The sequence below is a fragment of the Dipodomys spectabilis genome, unplaced genomic scaffold (genome assembly GCF_019054845.1).
Source record: "Dipodomys spectabilis isolate Male_0828 unplaced genomic scaffold, ASM1905484v1 ptg000187l, whole genome shotgun sequence".
Lineage (NCBI taxonomy): Eukaryota > Metazoa > Chordata > Mammalia > Rodentia > Heteromyidae > Dipodomys > Dipodomys spectabilis.
The window spans coordinates 7,537,487-7,552,455 of record NW_024870864.1 but is presented as its reverse complement, the minus strand read 5'-3'; the positions used below and the strand labels follow the sequence as shown (position 1 = coordinate 7,552,455).

At 39.6% G+C, this 14,969-nt stretch overlaps 1 protein-coding gene across 2 annotated transcripts in view; it reads right to left on the bottom strand.

The window, feature by feature from the left end:
• Slc9a2 (solute carrier family 9 member A2) overlaps positions 1-14,969 on the bottom strand; it is a 116,162-nt gene that overhangs the window by 71,597 nt on the left and 29,596 nt on the right. For both annotated transcript variants that reach the window (XR_006149916.1, XM_042695396.1), the window contains exons 2-3: positions 11,437-11,900; positions 626-876 (exon numbers count right to left, since the gene is read on the bottom strand). Coding sequence is in view for 1 of the 2 variants with exons in the window: in XM_042695396.1 (XP_042551330.1) it covers positions 626-876; positions 11,437-11,900 (715 nt within the window). In the remaining variant the exon portion in view is untranslated. The remainder of the gene's footprint in view (positions 1-625; positions 877-11,436; positions 11,901-14,969) is intronic.

Sequence of the window (14,969 nt, the reverse complement as noted above, 5' to 3'; positions counted from 1 at the left end):
CAAACTAATGGAAATCACATGATCACTTCCCCCAGCCCTCCATTCACCAAATTCTGCTTTGAATAGCTGTAAGCTATTATCTCCAATCACTCATGTCATAAAAATTTCTACCATTAAGGTAGTCTGTATGGATGGACAAAAGCAATTGTGGAGCTCTTTGGGAACCTCAAGCCTGTGGAAATATTCTATAGCCTCCCATGTGGACCACACAGAATAGGAATCAGATTCTAGCATTTTATAATGCTGGTATCTGACTGAGCTCAACTCCATCAGGTTGTTTATCACATTTCATTTATTTCATGTTTATCACATTTGAAACTTTTAGGTAGTTTTCCAACTTAGTCCCAGACAATACCAGCATAACTTTGACTGCTTATCTATTTTTAATTCATTTTAACCAAAGGTAAGAAAACATATTTTTAATTTTTCTTAGGATAAGAAAATGTAGTGGCTTTGAACCTCAGTCCCCAGATCTTAGCCTTCTAAGTAGCTACGATTTCAAGCATGAGCCGATAGGGCCTGGCAAAAAATGAAGTCCTATGACATAGTCAGTTTTGAAAACTTGACTTAAGAGTGCATGAATTTAATAAAATTTCTTCCAGGGCTTTTAAGGGGATATACTTACGCCATGATGCCTGACAGATGAAACATCTCAGCTGTTATGTAGGATAAGTAGCTGTACAGGAAGACAAAGAGTGGTTCGATAACTCTGATATTATGAGTGAATCGAGTGGTAAATGCTGCTATAAATCCCAGGAAGATGCCGATGAGCACTCCACCAATTCCTACCACAAAGAAGTTAGCAATTCCTGCAAACACGTCAATGGTCTCAATGGTTTTCATCTGGCAAAATGACTTGAAAAGGTTGTACAGGACCTGTGGGAGAGAGAAAACACGTTGTAAGATCCCATCTAGTCTCTTGTCTCTCCTCCTGGCCCCACAGAAACCCGTCAATGAGTGACCTTTCCTCTGTGAACCTAAGTGGATGAAAAGGGGTAATGGCTATATATAGTCATTTGTAGTACATTTTAATTTTGTGGATTTTTTAAAAACAAAAACATTGTTTTTGATGAAAAGTGTGCTGTCAGAGAAATTATTTCTAAAAGTTAAAGGGAAGGGGATTTCAAGGTTGTTTCCTAGATTACTGTAAAACACTGTATTGTCAGATCATCACCAAAATTCTTTAAAAATATTTGTTTACCACCCAGTATACCCAGTTCTGTTTTTTTAGCACCATTGTTTGTGAAGCTATGTGTCAGAGTAAAACTTATCAGTACTGGCATGAAATTGTTTACCTCACAAAGACCCACCATGGAGTCACACAAGGAAAGTCCTCCTCCCAAGTCTTCACTACAGATCCCACCTCTTCATTCCACCTATGTATATGCTTGGTGTAATATGAGATTCAAAAGAATGTTTATATCCCTCCTGGGGCTTGAACTTAGAGCCTCAAGATCTCACTTGGCTTTTTTACTTGAGACTCTCACCTGAGCCACCTCGTCACTTCTGGCTTTTCTAGTGGTTAATTAGACATAAGGGATTCACAGATTTTGCTGCCAGGTATGGCTTTGGCCCAAGACCTCAGATCTCAGCCTCTTGAGTAGCTCAGATTACAGGTGTGAACCATTGATCCCCAGCCCAAAGGAATTTTTTTAAAGGCAGCAAGCATGTGGTGTGGTGTGATATGTGGGGTAGGGAAGAATGTGTGTTGTAGTGTGTGTGTGTGTGTGTGTGTGTGTGTGTGCGCTGTGATTTCACACATAGTTTATGCCTCGGTTGTCTAGTTTCTTTTACAGACTTGGTTTAATTCAAGAATGCTAGGCACTTCAAGTCTGCTGAGCAATATGCTTTCAACCATTGGAGGGGGCACTGAGCCAGCTAGATGGGGAAGAACTGGCTTAAGACTTCCCTTTTGTTTTTTTTTCCACAAAACTCGCAAGACCAGTTCAAGTCAAGCAAGTTTCCTGCATCTATTCTTGATGATATTTACAACTTGGGTTGGGGGTGGGTATATGGCATCTTCAAGAGAGCCATTTGAGAAGGATATTTGAGATCAGGGCTCGATGACATTTTCATTTGGGTTTTGAAAAAGTAAAAATTGATCCAGTTTGACCAAGGTCAAACAACACAAAATGTCAGAGGCAATATTAGACTACAAGTCTGCTGACCTGGTTAATGTGTTCAAGGCATGACCCTGGTTAGTGAGTCACTCTCCCTGCTGCTCACTTGCCTGCCACCTCACTATTTACAGCTTAGTTATGGCCATGAATGGCCATCTACCACTTTATAACTCTGATATATATTTTTATTCTTCCTGATTATAAACATCTTACTATGATTTCCACATTGTCTAGTAGATGCCATAGATAGATAGATAGATAAATAAATAACTATATAGGCAGGAAGATAAATATGTATGTAGATATATAGTATGTATACATATATATCTTGGTTTTCAAAAATTAGTGATGATCCAGAGAGCTGTTTTTCTTTTCTCTTAATTCTTGGTGTAACTCTCAAGAAAACTGGGCTTCCGACCTTCAAGAAATAACTTAAAAATGAACAAGACCCATAACTTGAGGAATGAAACATTGAAAATATTATCATTTACTAGACCAAGAAGAAACTGACTTCAAGTAGACTTTGCTGTAGCTTCCTGCTGTCAGCCAGAGGCTTGCCCCAGCCACTAGGTTACCATGGCAACAACATGACACAACCACTTCCTAGAGATCAGAGATGTGCTACCTCTGTGCTTCAAGATAGCTGAAGGCAAAGGTGACAGTCACCAATACTCCAAAAGAAAGAGAACATAGAGATAAGATTTCCAGTTTGTTTTCTCATAGAGCAGTTCTAATTTTTCATTGAAAGCCTCTCTTCTAGGTTTATTTGGACACTGAATTTCTGTCCCCAGCCTCTACCACTCCTCACTGCCTCCAGCCTGCCGGAAAGAATTTGTTTGAAACTGCTGGTGACCTTACTTTAGAAAGGCTTTTTATTTATTTATAATTATCATTTATAATTATTTACTATTAATACCCTATAATACCTAGTGCATCTTCTACTTTTCCTTTTCTCCCTCCTTCCCTCCAGCCTTTCCTCTCACCCTTTTTCTTCCTTCTTTTCTTCTCCCTGCTCATCTTTCCCTCTCCCATTTCTTTCTTCCTTCCTTCATTCATTCATTTCTAATTTTGCAGGGGAGGGAATGGTCCTGAGGCTTGAACTCAGGGCCGAGATGTTATACCTGAGCTTCTTTTGCTCAAAGCTAGTGCTCTAACACTTGAGCCACAGTGCCATTTCCAGCCTTTTCTGAATCATTTATTGGAGATAAGAGTCTCATGGACTTTCCTGCAGAGGCTGGCTTTGAACTGCTATCCTCAGATCTCAGCCTCTTGTGTAGCTAGGATTACAAGCCTGAGCCACTGGTGCCCAGCCATTTTCATTTTTTTTTAACTGCTGTCCAACACTTTGGAAAGACTGGAACAGGATTTTACCACTGTTCCACAGAACACATCTTTATACAGCTTTGCCCTTGTTTTATTTTCTGCCATTTTCCTTAGTAGAAACCAGTCCTTAAACCTAGAGTAACTCTATCTGTCTTCAAAGTAGAGCAGCTGAAGCTGCTATTCCTACCAAATGCACTTTTGGACTTCTATAGCCCTTGTGATTCACCCTTTCCTCTGGCTTCCTACAACATGCAAACGAGCTGCCAAATCATTCATCACATTCTGATATGCCATCTTTGGTTGGTGGTTCTGCCTCTCAGTTGAGTGCCATATTTTCTCAATGAAATTGGAAGGTCCTGCACTCACTTAGTGATTCTCCTCCTCCTCTCTCTCATCTCCCAATCCTCATCTTCACCCCATGGAGGACACTGATAAGGCCTCCTGATGAAACTCGGTGATTAGGCTCACAGAAAAGGGAGAATCTACAAATGACCATACATTCATAAGCCTTACAAAACTATTTTCCTGGCACTCATCATCTACTCTATTCCCAAATATCTCTTTAGATATTGTAGAGAGTGAAGCTGAGTGCCAGATACTTTGCTTTCAGCTTACTGAAGAAAGTTTCAATTGGATCAAGCTACTGCCCCCAAATGCCCACACCATGTTGGAGGCAAATCTTACATAGACACATTATCTTGACAACCAGAAAGCCTTCCATAATGACCATAGTGTTTTATGCCAAACTTGACACCAACGAGTCAGAATGAATGAGATAAAAATCCTTTAACTACAATTATCCACAAACCCATACATAGTTCATTCATACTAGATCCTTGAATTTCACCCAAGTGAATTTTTGCAGAAAAATGGTCTGAAATTTTCATTTATATATGTATATTTAGTATGTATCCATAAGTATGATGTACATAGGCTAAAAATCTATCTCCTATGAGTCTGTGAAAAATGGCTTCAATGTGTACAAAGTTAACCCACAAAAATCAGTAGCTTTTCTACATAACTATAAAGAGAGTAGGGTGAAATCAGGAAAGTAACTCCTTTTGTAACAGCCTCATAAAAACATCTAGGAATTAACTAAATATGTGAAGGACCTCTATGAAGAAAACTTTAAAAACCTGAAAAAGGAAATTAAAGCAGAAAGGAAGTAGAAAAACCTCCCATGTTCCTGGATTGGGAGGATTAACATCATGAAAATAGCAACTGCCTAAAGGTATCTACAAATTCAATGCAAGAACCATCAAAATCCCAACAATATTATTCAATGAAATAGAAGAAGCAATCCAAAAATTCATATGGATTAATAGAAGACCTTAAATAGCAAAAATAATCTTTAGTTGGAAGAACAGTGCTGGAGGAATATCCATATCAAATTTCAAACTCTTATCAAAAAACCAGCTTGGAACTGGCACAAGAATAAGCCTGAGGACCAATGGAATAGAATTGGAGACCCAGAAATGAACCCACAGACTGATAGCCACCTAATCTGATAAGGAAGCCGAAAACACAAAATGAAAGAAAGGCAGCCTCTCTGGCAGACTGGGCTATGTAAAAAACTGAAGTTCGATCCTTCTATACAAACCTGAACCAGAATCAATTCCAAATGGATCAAAGGCCTCAATGAATGATCAAGTACCCTAAAAATATTACAGGAAGGGATAGAGGAAACACTAGGGCACCTTGGCACAGGTTGAAACTTCCTTTTTTTCCGGTCTTGGGGCTTGAACTCTGGGCTTGGGCACTGTCCTTGCACTCCTCAGCTCAAGGTGAGCACTCTACCGCTTGAGCCACAGCACCACTTCTGGTTTTCTAGTGGTTTATTGTAGATAAAGAGTCTCATGGACTTTCCTGCCTGGGCTGGCTTTGAACTGTGATGCTCAGATCTCAGCCTCCAGAGTAGCTAGGATTGTAGGCGTGGGCCATCGGCACTCGGCCTAGGTTGAAACTTCATAAATGAAGATCTAGAAACACAGCAAATCAAAGACGGTCTGGATAAATGAGATTGCATTAAATTGCAGAGTTTCTGCAAGGCAAAGGACGCAGCTAGTATGATAAATAGAAAGCCCACAGATTGAGGGAAGATCTTTACTAGCTATACATTAGACAACATCCTCATATCTAAAATACAGTTAGAGCTCAAAAGATTAAACCCCCAAAACAAATTTCCAAAGAAACAACAACTCCATGAATAAGTGGGCTAAAGACTTAAAGAGAGAGTTCTCATAAGAAGTAATAAGAATGGCCCATAGACATATGTAGAAACGCTCTCTGGCCATAAAAGAAATGCAAAACAAAATGACATTGAGATTCCACCTTCTCCCAGTTAGTATGGCCATTATCAAGAAAACTAACAATAACAGAAGTGACCAAAAGGGAACACTACTGCATTGTTGGTGAGAATGTAAAGTTGTTCATGCACTCTGAAAGAACTATGGAGATTCCTCAAAAGACTAAACATAGAGCTCCCCTATGACCTACCAATCTCATTCCTGGGCATTTACCCAAATGATCACAAACAAGGCCACAGTAAAGTACAACCATGTTCATTGCAACATTATTTACCATAGCTATGGTATGGAACCAATCCAGATGCCCTCAGTAGATGAATGGGTCAAGAAAATGTGGTGTATATACACAATGGAATTCTATGCTTCCATCAGAAAATGGCATTGCCCCATTCATAAGGAAATGGGAAGACTTGGAAAATTTTATATTAAGTGAAGTAAGCCAGACCCAAAGAAATATAGGCCACATGGTTTCCCTCACTTATAATAACTGGAATATGTCTAGGATATTCTTAGCAGAGGATCACAATAGCTCAATAACTATGTGCATAAGACCATCTAATTGTCTTATTGATGCTAGTTGAAATGAACTTCAAGAAATGGAAACAAGAGGCTTTTTTTTTTTTTTGTCACTCATGGGGCTTGAACTCTGGGCCTGGGCGTTGTCCCTCAGCTCTTGAGCTCAAGGCCAGTGCTCTACCACCTGAGCCACAGCGCCACTTCCAGCTTTTTCTGTTTATGTGGTGCTGAGGAATCAAACCCAGAGCCTTATGCATGGGAAGCAAACACTCTACCACTGAGCCACCTTCCCAGCCCACAGAAGCTTTTTTAGTGTACTATTTGCAGTTATTTCTTTTTTCTTTCTTTCTTTCTCCCCCACCCCTTTAGTTTATTCCCTGCTGTCACTGTTTTGATCTCTGCACCTTTTTCTGGTATATAAGTTTATCTTATTTGGGAAAGGGAGGAAGAATCAAAGAAAAAGCTGGAACAAATGGTGAACCAGTGCAACAGTGATAGTCACTAGACACCATATTGGAAATAAACTTTACTTGGTGGGGAGAGGTGTCGGGGGAAAGTGGGGAACTGGGAGAAAATGAGGGAGGGGTAGCACTGCTCAAAAAGAAATGTACTCATTACCTTAATTATGTAACTGAAACCCCTCTGTATATCATCTTTACAATAAAAAAAATAAAAAGGAGCCTCAATTTGACATTTGCATTTTTAGGAGATTAAAATTTCAGTGGTGCCTATTTGCTAACTTATATAATAGGCTAATTTGAAAACTGAGTGCTCCTAAACCTGTCACAGGCTCAGAGGCTTATTCACTATGATTATTTCTAATATATGTATAAGTATAATAGGTAGCACATATTATGCATCATATATTTCTTTTATATGTAACATAAACTAGGAATTTCATATTTTATATTTTGATTTAAAATCTATAATTCATTGAAATAATGTGAATCATACACATAAACTGTGAAATGCAGTTGTTAATGAAAACAGCTCTATTCCAAGTAAGGAAAATCTCTAGGTCATCTTTTCATGTGAAACATAAAGGACAAACATTTTTCAGTAAGTAATTTTAAGTGTCTTCTGCAAGTTGCAAAGTCTGACTTAGCTCTCTCTGAAGGATTCACTGCTTGCCCTCCACCTTCCTATAGTGAAATTCCACTCCATCCATAATCTACAGTGTCTGTCTTGTGGGTGGGATACATCACTAGCTTCTGACTGCAGAGCTGGCCCTCTTTAACCAAGCCTAGTAACAGAGAGATGACTAGGAAACAGTGGAGGAAGCTCCTTAAGTCTTCTTGGAAGCTTTATTAGAATGGCTGCATTAATAGATTCTAAGAATGAAACTGGAAATTACCCTGTGAACATTGTATTTGGTAATGTGCTACTGTGGAAACAACAAGACTTCTCAGATAACAAAGAATCTGAACAATCTTTGGAGGTTGAAAAGCTTTTATAAAATATTTATTTCTAAGGAACAATACAACAATTTTATTTTAAAAAATTATAGCTTTCTTAGATGTCAGTGCCTCATACCTGTAATCCTAGCTACTCAGGAGATATATCTGAGGATTGCAGTTCAAAGCCAACCCACATAGGACAATCCATGAGATGCATATCTCTAATTAACCCCCAAAAGCCAGAATTGGAGCCATGGTTCAGATGGTACAGTAAAAGTGGTAGCCTTCGGCAAAAAAATCTCAGTGACAGGGACCAGGCCCTGAGTTCAATCCCCAGGGCTGGCACCCAAACATACAAAAAACAATAACAACAAAAACCCAGAGATTTATTGTTTCCAACTGTTTGTCAACAATTGAGTGGTAGCTTAATTCTAATCTACTATAGATTGGACAGGGGCATGAAGAATTAGAGCTACAATTCATAGGTTAAAAGTTTCTCTTGCTTAGAGTCATTAAGTTTTCTACACCAAAACTGGGTTGAGCATCATCTGGAAGAAGTTAATTGCTCTAAGAGTACATTTCTAGCATTAATTTGCTCTGGTTTACCTATATCTTTCTACCCACAACTTGTAGTATGACATCATTGTGGTTGAATACATACGTATGTTAATTCCTTTTCCTATGGCTATGAAGTGCTTGAAAATCTCTCTAGGGAAAAGACGATGAACAAATCAAAGAATCTCTTATCCAACATCTCCACCTTTATTCTTTGAGCTTATCTGACTAGAAAGCAAAGTAAGCACTATATATACCATAGTTCTAATTATTCCTAACATGCATGCAATTCAGCCACTTTGGTGACAGTATATTCTTTGGCATTAGATAGGCAAAGCTCTAAACATCCTGATATTCTGCAAGTCTGGCCTTTGAGGGAACTTTAAAACCAAGATATGCCTCTCCTATGATACCATGAGAGTTGTTTTGACTTATAGGCTCTGCCCATGGGGGGAAAAAACCCTCTGCCTGGAACACCATCCATGTGCTCTCTCTGTCCTTGCAATGTCAAGCTCATAGTCTAGCCCAGGGTACTCCCTCTTTGTGCATAGTATATGGCTTTGTGTCTATTGAGAGGAAGTACAAGAAAGACATGCCTCTGGAAGCCCTACTGCTTTGATACACTCCAAACAGTGATGTAGTTGGATCCTTTCTTAACATCTGATTCTATACACATTCAAAGAATGGGCTATTGGGGTGTCTGAATGAGAAAGCTCCTAAGAGACAAGAAGGGAGTATAAACAGTCTGTTATTCTGAAACTAACCTGACTTTGCTGAGCTGCCCTTACAAGGAAAGCAACAAGGAATTATTTTCCTGTAAAGTCCTCTTTACACTAAATAGACTCATTCCAAGAACTGAATATTCAAGTGGCCACAATCTCCTTCAACAAGGGGAAAATGTGCATATCAAATCTAAGTCACAATGGAAAACTTGATGCCTGGGGAAAAGAGAATAACTTTTACAAGGTCTTTACTATTGTGTATTTCCAGTTAAATTTTAATGTTGAAAGTTAATGACTAATCACCGTTAATAATCAAATATGTGAAGTGGATTTGGTTACTTTGAGTGAGTTAAGTCTGCTTTCCTTAAGCACCTGTCTCAGTAGCCATTTAAAAATTGTGGTCAATAAACTAGCAATGAATTATTTTCTATGTAACGTCCACATGGGGTTAATAGACATCCATAGAGATGACATTCTATTTATTGTTAATAAATAAATAATATCCTATTATTTAGTTCAGAGATCTGCTTTTTAATAGACTGTAGCTAAGAGATTTCAGAATACTTAACTGGTTTCCCTGACTCATTTTATTAGCAAATGAGAAAGAATACTTTCTACATACTTTATACAGAGCTCAGCATAATTAAATACTCACAAGAAGTTCATGGTTATATTTTCTGTCTCCTTTCCTGCACCATCACCAGTACTAACTAACTGGTTAATCAATCCAGGATCACTTCAGTGTCTCTCCTAGCAGAGAGAGAGAGAGAGAGCTCTCTGCAGGTCTGAGGAGAGGAGATAATCCTGGGCTTCCTTGCCCTTCCTCAACCCGCTTGCCTGAGTTTGGAAAGTAAGATGGAGGTAAATTCTTCAAACATCATGATCATAATGCCTCTGAGTCTAATGATGTGGCAATTAAAAGAGAATTAAACACAATTTGTGTTTTCTGAATAAATATCTACTCATGGGAAAATGATGAGGCTCAAAAAGCATGCTGGTTGAGAAAGAACAGGAAGTGAACATGTAATGAAATATTTTTCTAAAATCATTATCATAATAAGCAAGTCATCACCAAACAGAAAGCAGTTAGCAGATACTATCATTTTGTACATACATTATACGTATCGTATATTGATGGCATAGTATTTCCCACAAAAACTTTTGGGATCTGAAGGTTTTTTAGTTATGATCAAAGATCATCACTTTTGAAATATCAAAATGTTAAATCATCAGAGACATCCAAAGTCAAAAATCATGTTTATGATTCTCTGGCACAACCAGGGTTTGTATGAAAGAATTACCAACACTTTTGGTGGGGTCTCGGGCAGTGGTACTCAGAAGACAATACATTGGAAATAATCTGTACAAGTTGGGAGGGGGTTGGGGGGAGGGAAAGTGGGAGAAAAATAAGGGAGGGGGTAACAAGTTCAACAAAAAATGTACTCACTACCTTACCTATGTAACTGTAACCCCGATGTACATTACCTTGACAATAAAATTAAAACTTTTTTAAAAAAGAAAATGAGGCATATGGTGTATAATAAAGGAATAAAGTAAGGAATCAACTATGTATCAAGAAAATCAAATATGAAAACAAATCACTAATCCAAGTGAAGGCCTGTGATATTGTGAAATATATATTTGATCTCTCTCTCCTAAAAATACCTTAAAAATCTCTGGACTCTCTAAAGTAATGAGTACCTATCTACGTGATTGCAATTGGCTGGTGGCTGGCAACTCTGGTGTGGTTTCAGGACAGGACATGGCAGTATCCAAGGGTTGGAACTTTCTGCTTCACCCTTCACCTCCAGAGAGGGAGACAGGTTGCAGGTTAAATTGATTGACCATGGTCAATAAGATAGTGAATCATGCCTATGTAATGAAGCCTCCATAAGAACCACACACAACAAAGAACAGGGCTCATAGAGCATCTGGATAGCCAAACATGTGGAGTACTTGAGGATAATGTTACTGGAAACGCAGAAAAGTACCATGCCTCATCCCACATACCTTTTCTGGTTCACCTATGCATCTGATCCTTTGCAATATCCCTCTTATTAAGCCAGCCAATCAAAATACATGGACCTCTGAGTTCTTAAGAGCTGTCCAGCAAACAGGAGACAATGGGAACCCCAATGTATAGTCTGTGGGTCAGAAACACAGGTAAACCAACCTGCATCATCTTATGTCTGGCATCAGAAGTGGGGTGGGTGAATACTAGCCTTCAACCTATGGGATCTCAGGTGATCTTCAAGTAGATAAACAGCAGAGCTGGTTTGAATTAAAGAAAACCCAGCTGGTGTCCACTACCGAACCTTTTCCTTGCTTGCTGTCTGAGAAAAGTACCCCTGGCATGAGAAGCCTAGTGTGAATGCAATATCAAACCAAATGAGTTTGGATGGCTATTTGCTCTACATCCTTGAGGGGAGTCTTCTAAAATGCAGGATTATGCAGGCCCCAACACACTGCAATGATGTACCCTGAACATATCACTCACCACGGTGACTGCATCATTCAGCAGAGACTCGCCAAAGACCAGGATATAGAGCTGTTCGTTGACATGGATGTTCTCAAAGACAGCGAGGACAGCCACGGGATCCACAGCTGAGATCAAGCTGCCAAAAAGTAGGTTCTGGAGCAGAGTGATGTCACTGAGGCCAAACGCTTCAATCTGGCAGATGCCAAACAAAGACACCCCAATGCCAATGGAATTCCAAAGGGTCCCTACCACCGCATACCAGAAAATAGTGCCAATGTTCTCAAAGAAGGGGCGAGTGGGCATGAAATAGCCAGCATCAAGCACGATGGGTGGCAGAAGATATAAGAAAAACACATCAGTCTTCATTGCCGGGGGAGATTTTTCATCAACACCAAAAATAATCCCACCCAGTAGGAGTCCAACCATTATAAGAAGGCAGCTCTCAGGCACGATTGTGGGCAACTTGTGGTAGAGATGAAAGCCTGTGAAAAATTAAAGACATAAAAATACGGGTTATGGGAGAGTCCTGGAGAACATGGAATCAATGTGTCTAATTTTACATCTCCCAGGTCAGTATAATTGGCTACAGACTGGCTATAGACTGGCATTCCAAAGTAAAACATAAATAAATACGCACAAACCATTCACGTTTATTTAGGTGTACATAACACATATGTACTTAGACACAATTTAAACTTTAAATCAGAATTTCCTCCTCAGAAAGGCTCTAACAAGTAAGCACAGCAGTTATTTTCACAACCTAAAATTTCAGTGGCACCCAAATCTCTACAGTCCTACCAAGGTCTTCAAGGTCCAAATCAACTTTGGGATTACCACTGTTAGTTCTTATGTCAATAAAAACCAGTCGCTTATTTTTCACTTCGAATTCCTTCAGATGGAATACTGAATATGTTCACGTTTTGAGATGTGTATACCTTCAGAGACAAATAAATAAATTCATCAAAATGAACTAAGTAACTGCTTCATTAGGTTATAAAAATGCACGACCTCCAATCTCAAAGTTCCCAGTTGAGTAGAAGAATGGATGCATTTGCCATTTATTCCAATACAAAGCAAAGTGGGATCAAGCCCCAAATAAGAGCTATGAGAATGCAGAGACTTAGTGGAAGAGGCATTACATTTGTAGAGAAGAATGACTCTTCTCATAATGTATGAAAGGGAAGGAAGTATCTCTTCCAATTCATAGTGGAGGCCAATATGGCCTTTGAATACATAAGAGAACACAGAAGAGGCAGCCTACAGCTGGAAAAGAGGAGCGACATGTAGGCTGGGCCAGTGCATGGAAAGTGATGTAACCCACAGAGGTAACTTGACAAGGCTTGACGAGAATTCATATTTGCAAATCAACAAGTCATCATGAGACATTTAGTACATTTTAGAATTAAGACAGAATGTGAGGATGCTGGTATGTTTGGAATGAGTCCAACCAGAATCCCAGTGTGCTAGTAGGAAGAGATGGGGATTTCAGAGGTGGTTCCTTCCTCATGAGAGGCCTTAAACCACTTTAAATGAAGCTTCCTGAGTGTCTGCTTGCCCTTGTTTGCCCTTCTGCCTTCTGCTATGTGAGGACACAGAAAAAAGCCATGTACCTTCAAATTGGACTTGTAGCTTCCAGAACTGAGAAAACAAATACCTTTTCTTTATAAATTACACCATCTGGAAGACACTGTTACAGCAGCACAAAGCCCTTAGGCAGAAGTGTCTCTGAACTATAGGATGGTCATATCAAAATGGTAAAATAGGTCCTTAGAAACTTAAAATTGCAGAAGTTTTAGTAAGCACACCCTAATTGCAAACAGAACTAAAGCCACAGCATGAAGTATTTTATGAGTAGAGGCAATCTGATCATCATAATTTGAAGAGATTTAGAAAACTAATTTCTAAACAGTAAACATCTGTATGTAAAGTATTTAAACAACCCCTCCATTGCTTTTATTATTCTATTATTCATACTACAGCAGGCTGCAGAAATTGGTGGGGGATTAATGTATCCAATGGTCCAGCTGTTCTTTACCCATGACCCCTAGCGAGCCTCACTGTCCAATACAGAAATAAAAAGTTCTCTGAAAGTCAAATCTTTGTAATCTGCCCACATGCTGCCTCCTTTTACAGCTAACATTTCCTGTATGATAAGAACTTGCCAACAGCAGCCTCCCGTTCTCCCAGGATTCAAGAACAATCACCTCCCTCTGAATCGGGGCCCCAGCATGAAGGTTTCCTGCCATGGTTCTTCCAAGGCTGCCATCTGACTAGAGCTTAAGCTTGCCACCCAACTCTGCTGCTCTCTCTGCCGAATCTGTGAGGTTTTAGCATTACTAAGCCCCACTTAGTCATCTGAAGTAGAGACAGGTGCTTGTCCAAGTAGAGCTATAATGATAAGAAGGTCATTTACTTCACAATGCTTGCCAGAATGGCTGAAAAACATCACCAATGTCCTCAAACTTCAGATACCTTCCCCACTTCATAGGAAAAAGAAGATAAAAATCCTTGAATGTGCCAGGTGATGGTGGCTTATAGCTAGTAATCCTAGTTATACAGGAGGCTGAGATCTAAGGAGGATCATTGTGCAAAGCCAGCTTGAGCAGGAAAGTTCAGGAGACTCTTTGCTCTACTAAAGGTGTGGCTCAAATGGTAGGGCCACCCTTGTGCACAAAAGCTAAGGTTTGTGTCCAGTCCCCATACACAAACATACAAACACATGTAAAAATCTTTGAAGTAAATACTCAGAATGAAGCGGGAAGCCGGTGGCTCATGCCTGTAATCCTAGCTACTCAGGAGACTGAGATCTGAGGATCACAGTTCAAAGCCAGCCCAGGTAGAAAAGTCAGAAAACCAATTAACCACCGGAAAACCAGAAGTGGCTCTGTGGTAGAGCACTTGTCTTGAGCAGAAGAGCCCAGGGGCAGAGCCCAAGCCCAGAGTTCAAGCCCCATGGGGAAAAGAAAGAAATACATAGAATGAAAAGGATCCATTGAGACAAAGCAGAAAATGAGTAAGGCCTTTATTTAAGAGACCCTCACTTTCTCTTCTTGCCTTCTCACCAACTGAGCCTTAGGGACCCAAGACTTTCACTGATGTCTGTCACATGGGCTGTTGCTCCTCTCATTGTATGGAAAGGACTTTTTTTATTCCTTCGAGTTGAGGAGGGGAAACTAAGTTGGGAGAAGAAAGATAGGACCAGAAAGAGACTGCTTCCATGTATCACTGAGGCTAATGCTTGCCACATTCCCACAACCTGCTTGATCCTGACCAGGAACCCCAGCCAGTGGGAAACAGTCATAGAGGAACAAATAGAATGCAGAGACAAGTAAAATGCAGGGTTCAAGTAGAAAGAAAGGTCACTGGGACAGATGGCCAAAGGGGAGTGGAGGAAGTGAGAAGGAAAATCTGGTAGTAAAATCAGGAGCAACAAAAACCTTCCTCCACCACCACCAAGTATTTTGTAAAAGGGAAATCAACTTGTGTCATGATTTGCTTTTCCAGATTGATATACTTTCATTACTCTCAAGAAATGTGTAGCTGGGTACCAG